At 56.3% G+C, this 23,500-nt stretch overlaps 1 protein-coding gene across 2 annotated transcripts in view; it reads left to right on the top strand.

Moving 5' to 3' along the window:
- Nucleotides 1–23,500, top strand: part of cfap119 (cilia and flagella associated protein 119) — a 57,196-nt gene that overhangs the window by 30,961 nt on the left and 2,735 nt on the right. For both annotated transcript variants that reach the window (XM_072484151.1, XM_072484149.1), the window contains exons 5-7: nt 2,802–2,918; nt 10,381–10,432; nt 15,149–15,214. In XM_072484151.1, coding sequence (XP_072340252.1) covers nt 2,802–2,918; nt 10,381–10,432; nt 15,149–15,214 — 235 coding nt within the window. The remainder of the gene's footprint in view (nt 1–2,801; nt 2,919–10,380; nt 10,433–15,148; nt 15,215–23,500) is intronic.

The following is a 23,500-nucleotide window of genomic DNA, read 5'->3' as shown; positions in this document are numbered from 1 at the left end:
AGAGCGAGGGGTCAGAGGGAGAGAGCGAGGGGTCAGAGGGAGAGAGCGAGGGGTCAGAGGGAGAGAGCGAGGGGTCAGAGGGAGAGAGCGAGGAGTCAGAGGGAGAGAGCGAGGGGTCAGAGAGAGCGAGAGCGAGGGGTCAGAGAGAGCGAGAGCGAGGGGTAAGAGAGAGCGAGAGCGAGGGGTAAGAGAGAGCGAGAGTGAGGGGTCAGCGAGAGAGAGCGAGGGGTCAGCGAGAGAGAGAGAGTGAGGGGTTAGCGAGATAGAGTGACGGGTCAGCGAGAGAGAGGGGTCAGAGAGGGAGAGCGAGAGGTCAGAGGGAGAGAGCGAGGGGTCAGCGAGTGAGAGAGAGCGAGGGGTCAGAGGGAGAGAGGGAGAGAGCGAGGGGTCAGAGGGAGAGAGCGAGGGGTCAGCGAGTGAGAGAGCGAGGGGTCAGAGGGAGAGAGCGAGGGGTCAGCGAGTGAGAGAGGGTGAGGGGTCAGCAAGTGAGAGAGAGCGAGGGGTCAGAGGGAGAGAGCGAGGGGTCAGAGGGAGAGAGCGAGGTGTCAGAGGGAGAGAGCGAGGTGTCAGAGGGAGAGAGCGAGGGGTCAGAGGGAGAGAGCGAGGGGTCAGAGGGAGAGAGCGAGGGGTCAGAGGGAGAGAGCGAGGGGTCAGAGGGAGAGAGCGAGGGGTCAGAGGGAGAGAGCGAGGGGTCAGAGGGAGAGAGCGAGGGGTCAGAGGGAGAGAGCGAGGGGTCAGAGGGGGAGAGTGCGAGGGGTCAGAGGGGGAGAGTGCGAGGGGTCAGAGAGAGAGAGCGAGGGTTCAGAGAGAGCGAGGGTTCAGAGAGAGCGAGGGTTCAGAGAGAGAGAGCGCGAGGGTTCAGAGAGAGAGAGCGCGAGGGTTCAGAGAGAGAGAGCGCGAGGGTTCAGAGAGAGAGAGCGCGAGGGTTCAGAAAGAGAGCGCGAGGGTTCAGAGAGAGAGCGCGAGGGTTCAGAGAGAGAGCGCGAGGGTTCAGAGAGAGAGCGCGAGGGTTCAGAGAGAGAGCGCGAGGGTTCAGAGAGAGAGCGCGAGGGTTCAGAGAGAGAGCGTGAGGGTTCAGAGAGAGAGAGCGAGGGGTGAGAGAGGGAGAGATTAGGGGGTCAGAGAGGGAGAGAGCGAGAGCGAGCGAGGGGTCAGAGAGAGAGATCAAGGGGTCAGAGAGAGAGAGAGCAACTGGTCAGAGAGAGAGAGCAACTGGTCAGAGAGAGAGAGCAACTGGTCAGAGAGAGAGAGCAAGGGGTCAGAGAGAGCGAGGGGTCAGAGGGAGAGAGAGAGAGAGCGAGTGGTCAGAGAAAGAGAGCAAGTGGTCAGAGAGAGAGAGAGCGAGCGGTCAGAGAGAGCGAGTGGTCAGAGAGAGAGCGAGGGGTCAGAGAGAGAGAGGGTTCAGAGAGAGAGAGGGCTCAGAGAGGGAGAGATCGAGGGGTCAGAGAGAGAGCGCGAGGGGTCAGACAGAGATCAAGGGGTCAGAGAGAGAGAGCGAGGGGTCAGAGAGGGAGAGATCAAGGGGTCAGAGAGAGAGAGAGAGAGCGAGCTCAAAGACACATGTCCATTAATCACCCATGGATCATAAATGATAACTCTGTATGGAGGGACCCAGACTCTGCAAACAAGGGGAACGTTTTCAAATCTAGCGTCCGTTTTGAATTGCCCGGGAAACTGGGCAGCCGACTGCTTCCTGTCTGCTTTCTCCATGGCAATGCCTCAGCCAATCAGAGTTGAGTTGCCAGCCCATCAGCACCCTGTGGTGTTCACTGTTGCAATCATTTGAAATTTGGCATTCTTGGGTTGGTCCAGATGAGCTACGGCAAAGTGCCCGTCTTTCCTTATCCCCACACTCCCTCTTTACTGACCCCCCCCCCCGCCCCAATTTGAGACAAATGCCCCAATTTCCTGCAATACAGCACCTCCGGAGGTAGTACAGAACGTGACAAGATAGACTTCTTGCCGAAGCTTTCTGCATTGCACTCACAAGGATGCTAAATTTCAGAAGATCACAACAATGTCCACCACAGGAGGAAAGGGATGCCGATTCGTTGGCAAGTCACTCTGATTGGCCGGGTTCAACCCCAAACTCCCACATAATTCCATGAAGGCGCAAGGCTTGGACATATCCCTTTCGCTTGCAGAGCACAAGTCCCTGCTTGTGATAGTACGCAGCTCTGAGCACGTACAAATCAGCCACATGAAAGCACGGTGGCGCAGTGGTTAGCACGGCTGCATCACGGCGCCGAGGTCCCAGGCTCAATCCCGGCTCTGGGTCACTGTCCGTGTGGAGTTTGCACATTCTCCCCGTGTTTGCGTGGGTTTCGCCTCCACAACCCAAAGATGTGCAGGGTAGGTGGATTGGCCAAACTAAATTGCCCCTTAATTGGCAAAAATGAATTGGGTGCTCTAAATTTATAAATAAATAAATAAATGAGCCACGGTACAAGATCAACTTTAAACTGGTTGACCCGGTCGCACTCAGGATTGTTCACCAAGTGCTGCCACTATCGTGGAATCAAACCAAAAAGTGGACAGTGGGGCCAGCACCTTCCCTGGATGGACAGCGGGACAGGCGGGGTGACAAACTCAGTCGGGCGACCGATTGAAAGTCAGCCCCATTGGCCAGACACTCCTCGTGGGATATGTCCAGGATCTGTCCGGTTTCCCAGTCCGTCCCGTTGTAGGTAGCAAGGGAAAACTGAGGCAGCGAAGGGCACTTCTCACAGCAGCATAACTGCTCGTCCCGCGGTCGAACTGTCAGCTCAGCGCACTGATCGTTAATCTCATTCCATTTCCAGAGGCCACCTTTCAGCATTGACCTGTTCAACAGTGACCAGGTCAAACTGGTAACGGATTACATCCTCGATACCTATTTCAGGCATTTCAAACTCTACAAGTACGTCTTCACTCGGCAGGTAAGTGGGGACAGTGAAGAGAGAGCTTTACTCTGTATCTAACCCTGTGCTGTACCTGTCCTGGGAGTGTTTGATGGGGACAGTGTAGAGGAAGCTTTACTCTGTATCTAACCCCGTGCTGTACCTGTCCTGGGAGTGTTTGATGGGGACAGTGAAGAGAGAGCTTTACTCTGTATCTAACCCTGTGCTGTACCTGTCCTGGGAGTGTTTGATGGGGACAGTGTAGAGGGAGCTTTACTCTGTATCTAACCCCGTGCTGTACCTGGCCTGGGAGTGTTTGATGGGTACAGTGTAGAGGGAGCTTTACTCTGTTTCTAACCCCGTGCTGTACCTGTCGTGTTAGTGTTTGATGGGGACAGTGTAGAGGGAGCTTTACTCTGTATCTAACCCCGTGCTGTACCTGTCCTGGGAGTGTGTGATGGGGACAGTGTAGAGGGAGCTTTACTCTGTATCTAACCCCGTGCTGTACCTGTCCTGGGAGTATTAGATGGGGACAGTGTGGAGGGAGCTTTACTCTGTATCTAACCCCGTGCTGTACCTGTCCTGGGAGTGTTTGATGGGGACAGTATCGAGGGAGCTTTACTCTGTATCAAACCCCATGCAGTACCTGTCCTGGGGGTGTTTAATGGGGACAGTGTAGAGGGAGCTTTACTCTGTATCTAACCCCGTGCTGTACCTGTCCTGGGAGTGTTTGATGGGGACAGTGTAGAGGGAGCTTTACTCTGTATCTAACCCTGTGCTGTACCTTTCCTGGGAGTGATTGATGGGGACAGTATCGAGGGAGCTTTACTCTGTATCAAACCCCGTGCAGTACCTGTCCTGGGCGTGTTTGATGGGGACAGTATCGAGGGAGCTTTACTCTGTATCAAACCCCGTGCAGTACCTGTCCTGGGGGTGTTTAATGGGGACAGTGTAGAGGGAGCTTTACTCTGTATCTAACCCCGTGCTGTACCTGTCCTGGGAGTGTTTGATGGGTACAGTGTAGAGGGAGCTTTACTCTGTATCTAACTCCGTGCTGTACCTGTCCTGGGAATGTTTGATGGGGACAGTGTCGAGGGAGCTTTACGCTGTATCTAACCCCGTGCTGTACCTGTCCTGGGAGTGTTTGATGTAGACAGTGTAGAGGGAGCTTTACTCTGTATCTAGCCCCGTGCTGTACCTGTCCAGGGAGTGTTTGATGGGGACAGTGTAGAGGGATGTTTTCTCTGTATCTAACCCCGTGCTGTACTTGTCCTGGGAGTGTTTGATGGGGACAGTGTAGAGGAAGCTTTACTCTGTATCGAACCCGAGCTGTACCTTTCCTGGGAGTGTTTGATGGGGGCAGTGTAGAGGGAGCTTTACTCTGTATCTAACCCCGTGCTGTACCTGTCCTGGGGGTGTTTGATGGGGACAGTGTAGAGGGAGCTTTCCTCTGTATCTAACACTGTGCTATACCTGTCCTGGGAGTGTTTGATGGGGACAGTGTAGAGGGAGCTTTACTCTGTATCTAACCCCGTGCTGTACCTATTCTGGGAGTGTTTGATGGGGACAGTGTAGAGGGAGCTTTAATCTCTACCTAACCCTGTGCTGTCCCTGTCCTGGGAGTGTTTGATGGGTGTAGCACAATCAATCACTCACGAGACGAGATGAGAAGGAGTCAATCGATGGCTTTATTATGCAGACTTGTTCCCCAGCAGCACAGTTAAAGAATGCAGCTGCTGTAGGGACCCGGGCTCTTATACTCCGCCTTACTGGGTGGAGCCAGTAGGCGGCTGTTCCAATCGGGACCCGGCATCTATCCACCAATAGCCTCTCGGCATCACAGGGTACCATAATACCCTGTGATGCATACCACCACATTCACCCCTTGTTAAAAAAGAACCGGCGGGGTAGTGGGCCGTATGGTGGTAGGGGTTTTCAGAGTCGGTACCTGGGATGCCACTAACACAGTGGCTGTGCTCCAATATCAAACTACTGGGACTATTTACAATGCCGCTTTTACTGGGCAACTGAATTATTTACAGAGGCATTTCTTGCTTTGTTATAAAGATTTGTTGAGTCGAATGGGTGCCCTGGTCGTCTGCCCCGATCGTCTCAGCCCCGATGGTGATGCAGGCACTGGCTCGGGCACCGTCGTCTCTGGGAGCGTAGCGATGTCTCTTCCTGCTTCACTACCCCTAGGCAGGGCCGGGGGAAGGACCGATCCACCCGGGAAGGGGGCGGCTGTGGGGTGCGCCGGTGAGAGGCAGGGGGTGATTGATGTTGGGGGTATGTGTGGAGTTCCGGCGGGCGCCAGATCCCGCAGAGAGACCGCGTCCTGTCGGCCGTCAGGGTATGCCGCGTAGGCGTATTGAGGGTTCGCGTGGAGGAGATGAACCCTCTCGACCAACGGGTTTGATTTGTGCACCCACACATGTTTTCGGAGCAGGATGGGTCTGCCAGCCAGGTCGGGAGTGACGTTCCGGAGGAGGACTTCCTAGGGAAGACAAGGAGGCGTTCGTGATGTGTTTGATTTGTTGTGGTACAAAGCAGTGACCGGATTGAGTGGAGGGCATCCGCGAGGACTTCCTGCCAGCGGGAGACTGGGAGATTTCTGGACCCTAGGGCCAGGAGGATGGTCTTCCAGACCGTTCCATTCTCCCTCTCTACCTGTCCGTTTCCCCGGGGTTTGTAACTGGTCGTCCTGCTCGAGGCAATGCCTTTGTTGAGCAGGAATTGACGCAGTTCGTCGCTCATGAAGGAGGACCCCTATCGCTGTGTATGTAGGCAGGGAAACCGAACAGTGTAAAGATGGTGCAGAGGGCTTTAATGACCGTGGCCGCGGTCATGTCTGGGCAGGGGATGGCAAAAGGGAACCGGGAGTACTCGTCAACCACGTTCAGGAAGTACGTGTTGTGGTCGGTGGAGGGAGGGGGCCTTTGAAGTCCAGACTGAGGCGCTCAAAGGGACGGGAAGCCTTTATCAGGTGCGCTTTATCTGGCCTGTAGAAGTGCAGTTTGCACTCCGCGCGGATTTGGCAGTTCCTGGTGGCGGTCCTGACCTCCTCCATGTAGTAGGGCAGGTTGCGGGTCTTCACGAAGTGATAGAACCGAGTGACCCCCGGGTGGCAGAGGTCCTCATGGAGGGCTCGGAGGCGGTCCACTTGTGCGTTGGCACATCGGAAGGCTCGTTCAGCTTTCCGGGACGATACAAGATCTCATAGCTATAGGTGGAGAATTCGATCCTCCACCTTAGGATCTTGTCGTTCTTGATCTTGCCCCGCTGTGCATTATCGAACATGAAAGCAACCGACCGTTGGTCAGTGAGGAGAGTGAATCTCCTGCCGGCCAGATAATGCCTCCAATGTCGCACAGCTTCTACTATGGCCTGGGCCTCCTTTTCCACTGAGGAGTGGCGGATTTCTGAGGCGTGAAGGGTGCGGGAGAAGAAGGCCACGGGTCTGCCCGCTTGGTAGAGGGTGGCCGCCAGAGCTACGTCGGACGAGTCGCTCTCGACTTGGAAGGGGAGAGACTCGTCGATCGCGTGCATCGTGGCCTTTGCGCTATCTGCTTTGATGCGGCTGAAGGCCTGGCGGGCCTCCGTCGACAGGGGAAAGACAGTGCACTAAATTAGTGGACGGACCTTGTCCGCGTAGTTGGGGACCCACTGGGCGTAATAAGAGAAAAAGCCCAGGCAGCGTTTCAAGGCCTTGGAGCAGTGAGGGAGGGGGAACTCAATGAGGGGGCGCATGCGTTCAGGGTGTGGGCCTATAACTCCATTTCGCACTACGTAGCCGAGGATGGCTAGACGGTCGGTGCTAAACACGCATTTCTCCCTGTTGTATATGAGATTCAGGGCATTTGCGGTCTGGAGGAATTTGCGGAGGTTTGCGTCGTGGTCCTGCTGATCGTGGCCGCAGATGGTGACGTTATCGAGGTACGGAAATGTGGCCCACAAACCGTACCAGTCAACTATTCGGTCCATCTCCCATTGGAAGACCCGAGACTCCATTAGTGACGCCAAATGGAACCCTTAAAAAGTGATGGAGCCGCCCGTCTGCTTCAAAAACCGTGTATTTGCGGTCGCTCAGGGCGGATGGGGAGCTGGTGATAGGCGGACTTAAGGTCCACCGTGGAAAAGACCTTGTACTGTGCAATCCGATTGACCATGTTGGATATGGGGGGAGAGGGTACGTACGCATCCAGCTGCGTGTACCTATTGATGGTTTGCCTATAGTCTATGACCATCCTCTGCTTCTCCCCGGTCTTTACAACTACCACCTGAGCTCTCCAGGGACTATTGCTGGCCTGGATTATGCCTTCCCTCAGCAGCTGCTGGACTTTTGACCGGATAAAGGTTCGGTCCTGGGCGCTATACCGTCTGCTCCTAGTGGTGACGGGTTTGCAAATAGGGAAGGCGGGTCGACCTTGAGGGTCGCAAGGCCGCAGATCGTGAGTGGGAGTATAGGGCCGCTGAATTGAAAGGTTAAACTCTGGAGGTTGCACTGAAAATCCAACCCCAGGAGTGTGGCAGCGCAGAGGTGGGGGGAGGACGTAAAGCCGGTAGTTCTTGAACTCCCTCCCCTGCACCGTGAGGTTCGCGATGCAGAACCCTTTGATCTCTAAGAATGGGATCCTGCTGCCAGGAAAATCTTTTGATTACTCAGGTGGATCGGAAGGGAATAGCGTCTTCCCGTATCGGGATGTATAAAACTCTCCGTGCTCCCAGAGTCGATCAGACAGGGCGTCTCGTACCCGTTTATGAATACCGTCGTTGTTGCCGTTTGGAGCGTTCGGGGCCGCGACTGGTCCAGGGTCACCGAAGCCAGTCGCTGTTGCTGCATCGGGGCGTTTTCCTCAGGCCCCGTGGGGCCGTCCATCCCGGGGTCCTTAGCCGTCAGCCAAGATGGCGGCGTCCACGGGTCGCACACGGTCGGGGGTGGAATAGATGGCGCCGCCCATTGATCGCACGTGGCCGGAGGAGCACAAAATGGCGGCGCCCATCCCTCCCGCATGGAGTCCGGGACCCAAGATGGCGGCGCCCGTTGGCCGCACATGGATCGTTGGGGGGGGTTGAGGTTGGGGTCCTGGTTCTCCCCCGGAGATTGCGGTGACCCCCCGGGCCTGGCACACTCCTACAAAGTGCCCCTTTTTGCCGCACCCTTTACAGAGGGCTGAGCGGGCAGCGCAGTCGGGGGTGTTTCGCTTGCCCACAAAGTAGCAGCAGGCCCCCCCCCCCCCCGGCCAGGTGATCTGGCGCTCTGGCAGCACAGGACTGCCGGGGGTGCGGTCGCGGTGGGGGCCCACGGTGCCCAAGGGGCTGCCGCGCGGTCGGGGGCATAGGCACGGGCGTTTTGCGATGCCACATCGAGCGAGGCAGCGAGGGCCCGTGCCTCCTTGAGGCCTAGTGAGTCTCTTTCCAGCAATCGCTGGTGAATTTGGGATGAAAGCACACCTGCCACGAAAGCATCCCGAATCAGTAGCTCCGTATGTTCATTAGCCGAAACAGGTGGGCAGTTTCAATTTCTCCCCAGTATTAACAGCGCACTGTAGAATTCGTCCAGCGATTCCCCGGGGATTTGCCGTCTCTTCGCGAGCTGGTGGCGTGCGTAGACCTGGTTGACGGGCAGAATGTAGATTCCTCTCAGCATGGCGAGCGCCGCCTGGTAATCATCCGCATCCTCTGAGAGTGTAGATTTCCGGGCTCACCCTGGAATGCAGGACCTGCATTTTCTGGTCCTCTGTAGGTACGCAGGTGGCCGTTCGGAGGTATTCTTCAAAGCGCGCTAACCAGTGTTCAAAAGTGGCCGCTGAGTTTGCCGCGTGGGCTGATTCGCAGACACTCTGGAATGATTCAGAGCTCCATGTTCTTTAAAGTCTGCGTAATAAATTGCAGCACAATCAATCACTCATGAGACGAGATGAGAAGGAGTCGATCGATGGCTTTATTACACAGACTTGTTCCCCAGCAGCACAGTTACAGAATGCGGCTGCTGGGAGAACCCGGACTCTTATACTCCGCCTTACTGGGTGGAGCCAGTAGGCGGCTGATCCAATTGGGACCTGGCATCTATCCACCAATAGTCTCTCGGCATCACAGGGTACCGTAATACCCCTAATGCATGCCACCACAATGGGGACAGTGTAGAGGGAGCTTTACTCTGTATCGAACCCCGTTCCGTACCTGTCCTGGGAGTGTTTGATGGGGACAGAGTAGAGGGAGCTTTACTCTGTATCTAACCCCGTGCTGTACCCGTCCTGGGAGTGTTTGATGGGGACAGTGTAGAGGGAGCTTTACTCTGTATCTAACCCCGTGCTGTACCTCTCCTGGGAGTGTTTGATGGGGACAGTGTGGAGGGAGCTTTACTCTGTATCTAACCCCGTGCTGTACCTGTCCTGGGAGTGTTGATGGGGACAGAGTAGAGGGAGCTTTACTCTGTATCTAACCCCGTGCTGTACCTGTCCTGGGAGTGTTTGATGGGGACAGTGTAGAGGGAGCTTTACTCTGTATCTAACCCCGTGCTGTACCTGTCCTGGGAGTGTTTGATGGGGACAGTGTAGAGGGAACTTTGCTCTGTATCTACCATCGTGCAGTACCTGTCCTGGGAGTAGTAAGAAGTCTTACAACACCAGGTTAAAGTCTAACAGGTTTGTTTTGAATCACTAGCTTTCGGAGCACTGCTCCTTCCTCAGGTGAATGAAGAGGTATGTTCCAGAAACATATATATAGACAAAATCAAAGATGCCAGACAATGCTTAGAATGCGAGTCTTTGCAGGTAATTAAGTATTTACAGATCCAGAGATAGGGGTAACCCCAGGTCAAAGAGGTGTGAATTGTGTCAAGCCGGTTGGTAGGATTTCGCAGGCCAGATGGTGAGGGGTGAATGTAATGCGACATGAATCCCAGGTCCCGGTTGAGTCTGTACTCGTGTGCGGAACTTGGCTATAAGTTTCTGCTCGGCGATTCTGCATTGTCTGCGTCTCCCCATTCCCATCGCTCCACCATTGGCGGCCGTGCCTTCAGCTGTCTGGGGTGGTGAGGGAAAGGGAGCCTAAACTCTGGATTTCCCTCCCTCACCCTCTCTGTCTCTCGCTCTCCTTGCCCTTTTACGAAACTCCTGCATATCAACCTCTTCGACCATGTTTCTGGTTAGCTGGCAGTAATCCCTGCCTTTGGCCTGATAGGCAGTGAAGGGAAGGCCCATTCCACACCAGTTGGGATGTTCGATCTTAGCCATTCTCCCTGCTGCCCTGTGGCCTTACCTTCCTGCGCTGAGGTCAATGTGGGTCTCAGGGACGAGCCTGGTACCTTATTGGGGTCAGGGAACGGGGGTGAGGGGGGAGTTGGAGGATTAGGTGGGGGATAAACACAGACCTCAGTTTGTGCTGTCTAATTCTGCCTGTTACTTTGATTTCCTGTCTCGCTCAGTTGAACACTCGGTGTCGGGATATAACTGGTTTGCCACACGCCCTCGTTAACCTCCTATACCATTGCCTCTCTCAGATTCTGTTGGACCTGACTATTTCCTATCCTGGAATTCCAGACCCTCAGCCAGGTAAGCTGGTGGGCAGCGGATCTGTCAGAGCAGGGCAGGTTTTCAGTTCCAATATGTAGGAGGGTCAGTACTGAGAGAGCGCCACACTGTCGGAGAGTCAGTGCTGAGGGAGCGCAGCACTGTCAGAGGGTCAGTACTGAGAGAGTGCCACACTGTCGGAGGGTCAGTACTGAGGGAATGCCGCACTGTCAGAGGGTCAGTACTGAGGGAGTGCCACACTGTCGGAGGGTCAGTACTGAGGGAGTGCCGCACTGTCAGAGGGTCAGTACTGAGGGAGTGCCGCACTGTCGGAGGGTCAGTACTGAGGGAGTGCCGCACTGTCAGAGGGTCAGTACTGAGGGAGTGCCGCACTGTCGGAGGGTCAGTACTGAGGGAATGCCGCACTGTCAGAGGGTCAGTACTGAGGGAGTGCCGCACTGTCGGAGGGTCAGTACTGAGGGAGTGCCGCACTGTCGGAGGGTCAGATCTCAGGGAGCGCCACACTGTCAGACGGTCAGTACTGAGGGAGTGCCGCACTGTCGGAGGGTCAGTACTGAGGGAGTGCCGCACTGTCAGAGCGTCAGTACTGAGGGAGTGCCACACTGTCGGAGGGTCAGTACTGAGAGAGCGCCACACTGTGGGAGGGTCAGTACTGAGGGAGTGCCACACTGTCGGAGGGTCAGTACTGAGAGAGTCCCGCACTGTCAGAGGGTCAGTACTGAGGGAGTGCCACACTGTGGGAGGGTCAGTACTGAGAGAGCGCCACACTGTCGGAGGGTCAGTATTGAGGGAGCGCAGCACTGTCGGAGGGTCACTGCTGAGGGAGCGGCGCACAGAGAGGGTCAGTGCTGAGGGAGCGCGGCACTGTCGGAGGGTCAGTGCTGAGAGAGCGGCGCACTGAGAGAGGGTCAGTGCTGAGGGAGTGCCGCACTGTCGGAGAGTCAGTGCTGAGGGAGCGCCGCACTGTCGGAGGGTCAGTACTGAGAGAGCGCCACACTGTCGGAGAGTCAGTGCTGAGGGAGCGCCGCACTGTCAGAGGGTCAGTACTGAGAGAGCGCCACACTGTCGGAGGGTCAGTACTGAGGGAGTGCCGCACTGTCAGAGGGTCAGTACTGAGGGAGTGCCGCACTGTCGGAGGGTCAGTACTGAGGGAACACCACACTGTCGGAGGGTCAGTACTGAGGGCGTGCCGCACTGTCGGAGGGTCAGTACTGAGGGAGTGCCGCACTGTCAGAGGGTCAGTACTGAGGGAGTGCCGCACTGTCGGAGGGTCAGTACTGAGGGAGTGCCGCACTGTCAGAGGGTCAGTACTGAGGGAATGCCGCACTGTCGGAGGGTCAGTACTGAGCGAGTGCCGCACTGTCGGAGGGTCAGTACTGAGGGAGCGCCACACTGTCAGAGGGTCAGTACTGAGGGAGTGCCGCACTGTCGGAGGGTCAGTACTGAGGGAGTCCCGCACTGTCAGAGGGTCAGTACTGAGGGAGTGCCACACTGTCGGAGGGTCAGTACTGAGAGAGCGCCACACTGTTGGAGGGTCAGTACTGAGGGAGCGCTGCACTGTCGGAGGGTCACTGCTGAGGGAGCGGCGCACAGAGAGGGTCAGTGCTGAGGGAGCGCGGCACTGTCGGAGGGTCAGTGCTGAGGGAGCGGCGCACTGAGAGAGGGTCAGTGCTGAGGGTGCACCGCACTGTCTGAAGGTCAGTGCTGAGGGAGCACCGCACTGTCAGAGGGTCAGTGCTGAGGGAGCGGCGCACTGAGAGAGGGTCAGTGCTGAGGGAGCACCGCACTGTCGGAGGGTCAGTGCTGAGGGAGCGCCGCACTGTCGGAGGGTCACTGCTGAGGGAGCGGCGCACTGTCGAAGGGTCAGTGCTGAGGGAGCACCGCACTGTCGGAGGGTCAGTGCTGAGGGAGCGCCGCACTGCCGGAGGGTCAGTACTGAGTGAGCGCCGCACTGTCGGAGAGTCAGTGCTGAGGGAGCGCCGCACTGTCAGAGGGTCAGTACTGACAGAGCGCCACACTGTCGGAGGGTCAGTACTGAGGGAGTGCCGCACTGTCGGAGGGTCAGTACTGAGGGAGTGGCGCACTGTCAGAGGGTCAGTACTGAGGGAGTGCCGCACTGTCGGAGGGTCAGTACTGAGGGAACACCACACTGTCGGAGGGTCAGTACTGAGGTAGTGCCGCACTGTCGGAGGGTCAGTACTGAGGGAGTGCCGCACTGTCAGAGGGTCAGTACTGAGGGAGTGCCGCACTGTCAGAGGGTCAGTACTGAGGGAGTGCCGCACTGTCGGAGGGTCAGTACTGAGGGAGTGCCGCACTGTCAGAGGGTCAGTACTGAGGGAGTGCCACACTGTCGGAGGGTCAGTACTGAGAGAGCGCCACACTGTGGGAGGGTCAGTACTGAGGGAGTGCCACACTGTGGGAGGGTCAGTACTGAGAGAGCGCCACACTGTCGGAGGGTCAGTACTGAGGGAGTGCTGCACTGTCGGAGGGTCACTGCTGAGGGAGCGGCGCACAGAGAGGGTCAGTGCTGAGGGAGCGCGGCACTGTCGGAGGGTCAGTGCTGAGGGAGCGGCGCACTGAGAGAGGGTCAGTGCTGAGGGTGCACCGCACTGTCTGAGGGTCAGTGCTGAGGGAGCACCGCACTGTCAGAGGGTCAGTGCTGAGGGAGCGGCGCACTGAGAGAGGGTCAGTGCTGAGGGAGCACCGCACTGTCGGAGGGTCAGTGCTGAGGGAGCGGCGCACTGAGAGAGGGTCAGTGCTGAGGGAGCGCGGCACTGTTGGAAGGTCAGTGCTGAGGGAGCACCGCACTGTCGGAGGGTCAGTGCTGAGGGAGCGGCGCACTGAGAGAAGGTCAGTGCTGAGGGAGCGCGGCACTGTCGGAGGGTCAGTGCTGAGGGAGTGCCGCACTGTCGGAGGGTCAGTACTGAGGGAGTTCTGCACTGTCAGAGGGTCAGTGCTGAGAGAGTGCCGCACTGTCGGAGGGTCAGTGCTGAGGGAGCACCGCACTGTCAGAGGGTCAGTACTGAGGGAGCGCCGCACTGTCGGAGGGTCAGTACTGAGGGAGTTCTGCACTGTCAGAGGGTCAGTGCTGAGAGAGTGCCGCACTGTCGGAGGGTCAGTGCTGAGGGAGCGCCGCACTGTCGGAGGGTCAGTGCTGAGGGAGTGCCGCACTGTCGAAGGGTCAGTACTGAGGGAGCGCCGCACTGTCAGAGGGTCAGTACTGAGGGAGCGCCGCAGTGTCGGAGGGTCAGTACTGAGGGAGCGCCGCACGAGGGTCAGTGCTGAGGGAGCGCCGCACTGTCGGAGGGTCAGTGCTGAGGGAGCGCCGCACGGTCGGAGGGTCAGTGCTGAGGGAGCGCCGCACTGTCAGAGGGTCAGTACTGAGGGAGCGCCGCACTGTCGGAGGGTCAGTACTGAGGGAGCGCCGCACTGTCAGAGGGTCAGTGCTGAGGGAGCGCCGCACGAGGGTCAGTGCTGAGGGAGCGCCGCACTGTCGGAGGGTCAGTGCTGAGGGAGCGCTGCACTGTCGGAGGGTCAGTGCTGAGGGAGCGCCGCACTGTCAGAGGGTCAGTACTGAGGGAGCGCCGCACTGTCGGAGGGTCAGTACTGAGGGAGTTCTGCACTGTCAGAGGGTCAGTGCTGAGAGAGTGCCGCACTGTCGGAGGGTCAGTACTGAGGGAGCGCCGCACTGTCAGAAGGTCAGTGCTGAGGGAGCGCCGCACTGTCGAAGGGTTAGTGCTGAAGGAGCGCCGCACTGTCGGAGGGTCAGTGCTGAGGGAGCGCCGCACTGTCGAAGGGTTAGTGCTGAGGGAGCGCCGCACTGTCGAAGGGTTAGTGCTGAGGGAGCGCCGCACCGTCAGAGGGTCAGTACTGAGGGAGTGTCGGAGGGTCAGTACTGAGGGAGCGCTGCACTGTCAGAGGGTCAGTGCTGAGGGAGCGCCGCACGAGGGTCAGTGCTGAGGGAGCGCTGCACTGTCGGAGGGTCAATGCTGAGGGAGCGCCGCACTGTCGGAGGATCAGTGCTGAGGGAGCGCCGCACTGTCAGAGGGTCAGTACTGAGGGAGCACCGCACTGTCAGAGGGTCAGTGCTGAGGGAGCTCCGCACTGTCAGAGGGTCAGTGCTGAGGGAGCGCCGCACGAGGATCAGTGCTGAGGGAGTGCCGCACTGTCGGAGGGTCAGTGCTGAGGGAGTACCGCACTGTCGGAGGGTCAGTGCTGAGGGAGCACCGCACGAGGGTCAGTGCTGAGGGAGCGCCGCACGAGGGTCAGTGCTGAGGGAGCGCCGCACTGTCAGAGGGTCAGTACTGCGGGAGCACCGCAGTGTCGGAGGGTCAGTACTGAGGGAGTGTCGCACTGTCAGAGGGTCAGTATTGAGGGAGCGCCGCACTGCCAGAGGGTCAGGGCTGAGGGAGCGCCGCACTGTCTGAGGGTCAGGGCTGAGGGAGCGCCGCACTGTCGGAGGGTCAGTATTGAGGGAGCGTCGCACTGACGGAGGGTCAGTGCTGAGGGAGCGACGCACTGTCGGAGAGTCAGTGCTGAGGGAGCGCCGCACTGTCGGAGAGTCAGTGCTGAGGGAGCGCCGCACTGAACTGATTAGATATTGGCTGTTGCGGGGAGGAAGCCTGCGGGCACCTCCCGACCGCCCTATGTTGGCTGCAGTTGGAGCAATTTGCTGACTCCCGACTTTGTCAAAGGCGCAGAAATCACTCATTGTCGCCCACCTCTGTCTTCTCTCAGATGTCGAGGAAGAGGAACTGGTGATCGAACAAGAGGAGGACCCTCCTGAGGAAATGGTAGCCTCTGGTGAGTGCCCTGAAGATCAGAGAGTCTCGAGCACCGATCCCAATTGGATCTGCGGGTGGCGGTGGGGAGCTATTCAGGGACCTGCGCAGCTTCGAGGCAGTGGGGCTGACCAAGGTGTTTGACAAAGTCCGCATGGCAGATTGGTCAAGAAAGTGAAAGCCCACGGGATACAGGGCAATGTGGCAAACTGGATAAAAAGTTGGCTGAGTGACGGGAAACATAGGGTAATGGTCGATGGCAGCCCTTGTAGTTGGAAAGTTGTTTCAAGTGGTGTTCCACAGGGCTCGGTGTTGGGACCCTTACTGTTTGTGTTATATATTAACGATTTGGACGTGAACGTGGGGAGCATGATTGGGAAATTTGCCGACGACACAGAGCTTGGCCGAGTGGTGGACAGTGTAGAGGTCGGCGATAACCTTCAAAACGACACGTATAGTACCCAATTATTTTTTTCCCCAATTAAGGGGCAATTTAGCGCGGCCAATCCGCCTACGCTGCACATCTTTGGGTTGTGGGGGTGAGACCCACGCAGACACGGGGAGAATGTGCAAACTCCACACGGACAGTGACCCGGGGCTGGGATCGAACCCGGGTCCTCAGCGCCGTGAGGCAGCAGTGCCAACTGGGTGGCACAGTGGTGCCCTCTTCAAAACGATACAGATGGATTGGTGGAGTGGGGGATAAAGTGGAGTTTAACACCGAGAAGTGTGAGGTCACGCATTTAGGGAGGTCGAAGTTATAGGGAGACACAATAAATGGGATATACTAAAAGGGGTAGACGAAGTGAGAGATTTTGGCGTACAGGTCCCTAAAGGCAGCAGTTCAAGGTTGTAGAGAAAGCAGATGGAATGTTCTCCTCCATTGGCAGAGGTATAGAATATAAAGGTAAGAATATAATGTTGGGATTGTATAGACTTCCGGTGACGGCCATGGAGGAGTAGGTCGCACATTTGATAGCTCCCGCCTGTAACGGACTTTTGGACCTTTTTCCCCTGTTTTTTCCTGGATTTTATGGGACAAATCGGTGACGAGTGAGACAGTGAGGAGAAATCCCCCTCCGGTGTATGGAGAAGTGGCCGTGTGAGAAGACAAAGTCGTATAAGGAAGATGTGAGCAGAGCTGGTAACGCGGGAAAGCATGGCGGAGAGCAAGGGCCGTGGGGAGATGGCATAGTGGTCGACGGAGCAGCTGGTGAGGTTTTTCGAGGATTGCTTCGCCAAGCTGAAGGACACGCTGGACCCGATTAAGGCTTCGATTGATCAAGTTCAGAATCAGGAAACCCAGGGGAGAGCGATCCAGGAGGTCGAACAAAAAGTTGTCCGAGGAGGAGGAGTATATAACCGTGCTGGAAAGCAAGGTGGGGATGATGAACGGCCACCAGAAAAGAATGCAGGAGAAGTTGGAGGACTTGGAGAACAGGTCCAGGAGGCAGAATCTCAGAATTGTTGGCCTCCCTGAAGGCAGTGAGGGATCGGATGCGAGGGCTTATGTGACGGATATGTTGGAGAAGTTGATGGGGGCTGGGGCGTTCCCTCGGCCCCTGGAATTGGACGGAGCGCACAGAGCCCTCGCGAGGAAGCCCCGAGCGAACGAGCCGCCGAGGGCCATGGTGGTACGTTTTCACCGTTTCATGGACAAGGAACACGTTTTGCGGTGGGTCAAGAAGGAACGGAGCAGCAAGTGGGAGAACTGTGAGTTGCGCATCTATCAGGACCTGGGCACAGATCTGGCCAAGATTGGATTCAATCGGGCAAAAACCCTCTTTAAGAAGGGGGTGAAGTTCGGGATGCTGTACGCAGCCCATCTGTGGGTCTCACACGAGGAACGGGACTTCTACTTTGAAACGCCAGACGAAGTATGGACCTTTATTAAAGACATAAAGCTGGAGGCGAATTAAAAGACACTGAAGCGACTTCCGGGTGCGGCGATGACCAGCTGAGTCGCACGTTTCGGCAGCTCCCGGTGAAACGGACTTTTGGGCTCTTGATAGGAGCCCCAACGGCAATTTTGACGGCTAAAAACACTGTGTGGTAAACCAGAAGGGAATCCCCCCTGGATACGGATGGAAAAAGGAGGAGAAAGTGGCCGGATTGCAGTGGATCCTTTAGAACAGCAGCAAGGAAGGCAAGCAAAAACCAAGATGGCGTCGGAAGGTGGCAGTTTAACATGGGGCCCTGAACAACAAGAGTTCTTGAAATGCTGTGTGGAAGAGATCAAAAAGGAAATGAAGAAAGAGCTGTTGGCCCCGATACTACAGGCGATCGAAGGGCTAAAGGAGGAACAAAAGACCCAGGAGCGGGAGCTTCGGGTCGTGAAGGCAAAGGCAGCCGAGAATGAGGACGATATACAGGGCCTGGTGGTGAAGACGGAGACGCAGGAGGCACATCAGAAACGATGTGTGGAAAGGTTGGAGGCACTGGAAAACAACGCAAGGAGGAACAACCTGAGGATTCTTGGTCTTCCTGAAGGTGCGGAGGGAGCGGACGTCGGGGCATATGTGAGCACGATGCTGCACTCGTTAATGGGAGCGGAGGCCCCAGCGGGTCCGTTGGAGGTGGAGGGAGCATACCGAGTGATGGCGTGAGGACCGAGAGCAGGAGAAATTCCCAGAGCCATAGTGGTGAGATTCCTCCGTTTTAAGGATAGAGAAATGGTCCTTAGATGGGCGAAGAAAACTCGGAGCAGTAAATGGGAGAACGCGGTGATCCGCGTTTATCAAGACTGGAGTGCGGAGGTGGCGAGAAGGAGGGCGAGCTTTAATCGGGCCAAGGCGGTGCTTCATAAAAAGAAGATAAAATTTGGAATGCTGCAACCGGCAAGACTGTGGATCACATATCGAGGGAGGCACCACTACTTTGAGACGGCGGATGAGGCGTGGACTTTTATTGTGGAAGAAAAACTGGAATGAGTGGGTTATTAAAAAGAACGTTTGAACAAAGTGGTGGGGCGAATGTGGGGGGCAAAGAGGGGGGTTAAAAAGGGGGGAAAGAGGAGTTTTATGTACTAATCCTGCGATGTGGTAACTTTTCTCTCTCCCACAGGTGGTGATGGGGGGAGGAGGGGAGGTGGAGGAGATGGGGCATTGGCCATTGGGGGCGGGGCCAAGGGAGAAGCGCGGGCTTGGTTCCCGCGCTATGATAATCATGGCGGGAATAGAGAAGCAGGAAGGAGGGTGCGAGCCGAGGTCACGGGGGGAAGCCGAGGTCGGCCAGAGTTTGCTGACATGGGGGGAGTAATTACGCTAGCGGGGATCTCGCGGGGGGGGTGGGAGGGGGGTATTACTGGGTTGCTGCTGCTGGGGAGAGGGGGGAGCTGGTATGGGGGAGGATGGGCGGGGGGGCACCGCCTGGGGGAGATACAGCTGCGCGGGAACCGGGTGAGGAGCTGGAAAAAGTTGATGGCTAATCGACAAGGGGGGGGGGGGGGGGGGGGGGGGGGGGGGGGGGGGGGTAGGAAGCCTCCCAACTCGGCTGATCACGTGGAACGTGAGAGGGCTGAACGGGCCGATAAAGAGGGCACGGGTACTCACCTTAAGAAACTTAAGGCAGATGTGGTTATGTTACAGGAAACGCACCTGAAACTGATAGACCAGGTTAGGCTACGCAAAGGATGGGTGGGGCAAGTGTTCCATTCGGGGCTCGATGCGAAAAACAGGGGGGTGGCTATATTAGTGGGGAAGCGGGTAATGTTCGAGGCAAAGACTATAGTGGCGGATAACGGGGGCAGATACGTGATGGTGAGTGGCAAACTACAGGGGGAGACGGTGGTTTTGGTAAACGTATATGCCCCGAACTGGGATGATGCCAATTTTATGAGGCGGATGCTAGGACGCATTCCGGACCTAGAGATGGGAAAGCTGATAATGGGGGGAGATTTTAATACGGTGTTGGAACCAGGGCTGGATAGGTCGAAGTCCAGGACTGGAAGGAGGCCGGCAGCAGCCAAGGTACTTAAAGATTTTATGGAGCAGATGGGAGGTGTAGACCCGTGGAGATTTAGCAGACCTAGGAGTAAGGAGTTCTCGTTTTTCTCCTATGTCCATAAAGTCTACTCGCGAATAGACTTTTTTGTGCTGGCTAGGGCATTGATCCCGAAGGTGAGGGGAACGGAGTATACGGCTATAGCCATTTCGGATCACGCTCCACACTGGGTGGACTTGGAGATAGGGGAGGAAACAGGAGGGCGCCCACCCTGGAGAATGGACATGGGACTAATGGCAGATGAGGGGGTGTGTCTAAGGGTGAGGGGGTGCATTGAAAAGTACTTGGAACTCAATGATAATGGGGAGGTCCAGGTGGGAGTGGTCTGGGAGGCGTTGAAGGCGGTGGTTAGAGGGGAGCTGATATCAATAAGGGCACATAAAGGGAAGCAGGAGAGTAAGGAACGGGAGCGGTTGCTGCAAGAACTTTTGAGGGTGGACAGACAATATGCGGAAGCACCGGAGGAGGGACTGTACAGGGAAAGGCAAAGGCTACATGTAGAATTTGACTTGCTGACTACGGGCACTGCAGAGGCACAATGGAGGAAGGCACAGGGTGTACAGTACGAATATGGGGAGAAGGCGAGCAGGTTGCTGGCACACCAATTGAGGAAAAGGGGAGCAGCGAGGGAAATAGGGGAGTGAGGGATGAGGAAGGAGAGATGGAGCGGGGAGCGGAGAGAGTGAATGGAGTGTTCAAGACATTTTATAAAAAATTATATGAAGCTCAACCCCCGGATGGGAGGGAGAGAATGATGGGCTTCTTGGATCGGCTAGAATTTCCCAAGGTGGAAGAGCAGGAAAGGGTGGGACTGGGAGCACAGATCGAGGTAGAAGAAGTGGTGAAAGGAATTAGGATGCAGGCGGGAAAGGCCCCGGGACCGGATGGATTCCCAGTCTAATTCTATAGAAAATATGTGGACTTGCTCGCCCCGGTACTGACGAGGACCTTTAATGAGGCAAAGGAAAGGGGACAACTGCCCCCCGTCCAGGCTGATCACATGGCATCTTAGAGGACTGAATGGGCCGGTCAAGAGGGTTCGCGTGTTCGCGCATTTGAGGGGGCTGAAGGTGGACGTGGCAATGCTACAAGTGACACACCTAAAGTTACAGACCAGACGAGATTGAGGAAGGGGTGGGTTAGCCAAGTGTTCCACTCAGGACTGGACTCAAAGACCAGGGGAGTAGCGACCTTGATCAGCAAATGAGTGGCATTCGAGGCAGGGAGAATCGTGTCAGACAAGGGGGGCGTAGGTACATATTGGTGAGTGGGAAGCTGGAGGGGATGCGAGTGGTACTTATGCTCCGAATTGGGATGACGCGGAATTTATGAGGCTGGTTTTAGGTAAGATCCCAGACTTAGAGTCACATAATCTGATCATGGGAGGGGACTTCAACACAGTCATTGATCCGGAATTGGACTAAAGGAATTGAAGGGTTTTATGGAACAGATGGGGGGGAGAAGACCCATGGAGGTTTGCATGGAGGAGGAAGAAGGAGTTTTCCTTTTTCTCACATGTCCACAAGGTATATTCTGGCATCGACTTTTCTGTTCTGAGCAGGGCGCTAATACCGAAGGTGGTGGCTACCGAGTACTCGGCAATTGCAGTGTTTGATCATGCCCCGCATTGGGTGGATCTACGGGTTAGTGTGGAGAGAGGGCAACACCCGCTGTGGAGACTGGATGTGGGGTTGCTAGCGGACAAAGCGATCTGTGGACGGGTTAACAAATCCATCCAGAACTACCTGGCAACAAATGATACGGGGGAGGTCTCTGCAGCGACGGTCTGGGAAGCTTTGAAGGCAGTGGTCAGAGGGGAATTAATCTCGATACGGGCCCACAGAGAAGAGGCAGAACGGGCTGAGGGACAGGTTAGTTGAGGAGATACTCCAGGTGAACAGGAGATACTCGCAGGGCCCGGAAACGGGGCTACTGAGGGAGCGGCGGAGGTTACAGGCGGAGTTTGGGCTGTTGACCACAGGGAAAGCGGTGGAACAGTTGGAAGGCAAGTGGGGCGATCTATGAGTACGGGGAAAAGGCAAGCAGAATGTTGGCCCACCAGCTCAGGAAAAGAGAGGCGGCCACGGAGATAGGTAAAGAATAGAGACGGTAATTCTGTCCTGGAACCAGCGGGGGTGAACGAGTTGTTTAAGGACTTCTGTAGTAAATTTTATGAGTCGGACCCCCGTCTGGGGTGGAGGGGATGAGGCAGTTTCTGGATCAATTGAGGTTCCCGAGGGTGGAGGAGGGCCTGGTGGAAGGGCTGGGAACCCCAATTGAGATTGAGGAAATAATCAAGGGGCTGGAGGGCACGCAGTCGGGCAAGGCCCCGGGGCCTAACAGCTACGCGGTGGAATTTTATAAGAAGTTTTCAGAGATATTGAGCCCACTGCTGGTGAGGACATTTAACGAAGCAAGAGAGAAGGGAGTCCTCCCCCCAACAATGCAGGCCTCGATTTCATTGATCCTGAAACGGGAGAAGGATCCGGAGCAATGTGGGTCATACAGGCCGATTTCTCTACTAATGTGGATGCCAAACTGCTGGCTAAGATACTGGCCACAAGGATCGAGGACTGTGTCCCGGGGGTGATAGGGGAAGACCAGACGGGATTTGTAAAGGGCAGGCAACTAAAGGCCAATGTTATTATGATGCCCTCAGAAGGAGAGGAGGTGGAGGTGGTGGTAGCGATGGATGCGGAGAAGGCTTTTGATCGGGTGGAGTGGAATTACCTGTGGGAGGTGCTGGGAAAGTTTGGGTTTGGTGAGGGCTTTATTGACTGGGTGCAGTTGCTCTATCAGGCACCAGTAGCGAGTGTGCGTATGAACCGGCTGAGGTCGGGGTACTTTAAACTACACCGAGGGACGAGGCAAGGGTGCCCCCTCTCCCCGTTACTGTTCACTCTGGCCATAGAGCCATTGGCCATGGCGTTAAGAGTTTCTAGGAACTGGAAAGGGCTGGTTCAGGAGGGGGAGAGCACCGGGTCTCGCTCTATGCAGATGACCTGCTCTTGTACATTTCGCACAGAGGATGGGGGAAGTAATGCGAACCTTGGGGGAATTTGGCAATTTTTCGGGGTATAAATTGAACATGGGGGAAAAGCGAGATGTTTGCGATCCAGGCAAGAGGGCAGAAGAGACTGGGAGAGCTGCCGCTTAGAATGGTAGGGAAGAGCTTTCGATATCTGGGAATCCAGGTGGCCCGGGAATGGGAGGTACTGCACAAGTTAAACCTATCCCGGTTGGTAGAACAAATGGAAGGGGACTTTAAGAGATGGGACATGTTCCCGCTATCACTGGCGGGGAGGGCACAGACCATGAAAATGACGGTCCTCCCCAGACTTATGTTTGTCTTCCAGTGCCTCCCCATCTTCATCCCAAAGGCCTTTTACAAGCGGGTGAATAAGGTTATTTCCGGCTTTGTGTGGGCGAGTAAAACCCCGCGGGTGAAGAAAGTGTTGCTGGAGCGCAGTCGGGGGGAAGGTGGGTTGGTGCTGCCGAACTTCTGCAACTACTACTGGGAGGCTAATATAGCCATGACTAGGAAGTGGGTAGTGGGGGAGGAGTCGACATGGGAGCGGATGGAGGCGGCGTCATGTAAAGACACCAGTTTGGCATCACTGGTAACGGCTCCTCTGACGATCTCGCCGGCCCGATACTCCACAAGTCCGCCTCTATCTCTCGTCCTCCCACTTGCCCTTAAGCTCCTCCACCGGAGTTTCCTCCACCTCCGAAAGCTCCTGGTAAATTTCCGATACCTTCCCCTCTCCCACCCAGGTACTGGAAACTACTCTATCCTGTATCCCCCGTGGCGGCAGCAGCGGAAAGGCCGGCACCTGTTTCCTCTGAGAATCTGGGGGCAATGGAGGAGATACAAGAGAGTGGAGGGAGCATCGATTTGGACCCCGATTTATAATAACCACAGGTTTGTACCGGGTAGGCTAGATTGCGGGTTCCGGAGTTGGCAGAGGGCAGGAATTAGAAGGATGGGGGATCTATTTATAGATGGGAGCTTTCCCAGCTTGAAAGCGCTGGAGGATAAATTTAAATTGCCAGCAGGGAATGGTTTTAGGTATTTGCAGGTGCGAGACTTCCTGAGGAGACAGGTGCCGGCCTTTCCGCTGCTGCCGCCACGGGGGATACAGGATAGAGTAGTTTCCAGTACCTGGGTGGGAGAGGGGAAGGTATCGGATATTTACCAGGAGCCTTCGGAGGCAGAGGAAACTCCGGTGGAGGAGCTTAAGGGCAAGTGGGAGGATGAGCTAGGACAAGAGATAGAGGCGGGGCTATGGGTGGATGCCCTCAGCAG

This window comes from Scyliorhinus torazame, chromosome 19, assembly GCF_047496885.1.
Source record: "Scyliorhinus torazame isolate Kashiwa2021f chromosome 19, sScyTor2.1, whole genome shotgun sequence".
NCBI classification, from domain to species: Eukaryota; Metazoa; Chordata; class Chondrichthyes; order Carcharhiniformes; family Scyliorhinidae; genus Scyliorhinus; species Scyliorhinus torazame.
Note: the sequence above shows the minus strand (reverse complement) of the source record. Positions and strands in the feature narration are given on the sequence as shown.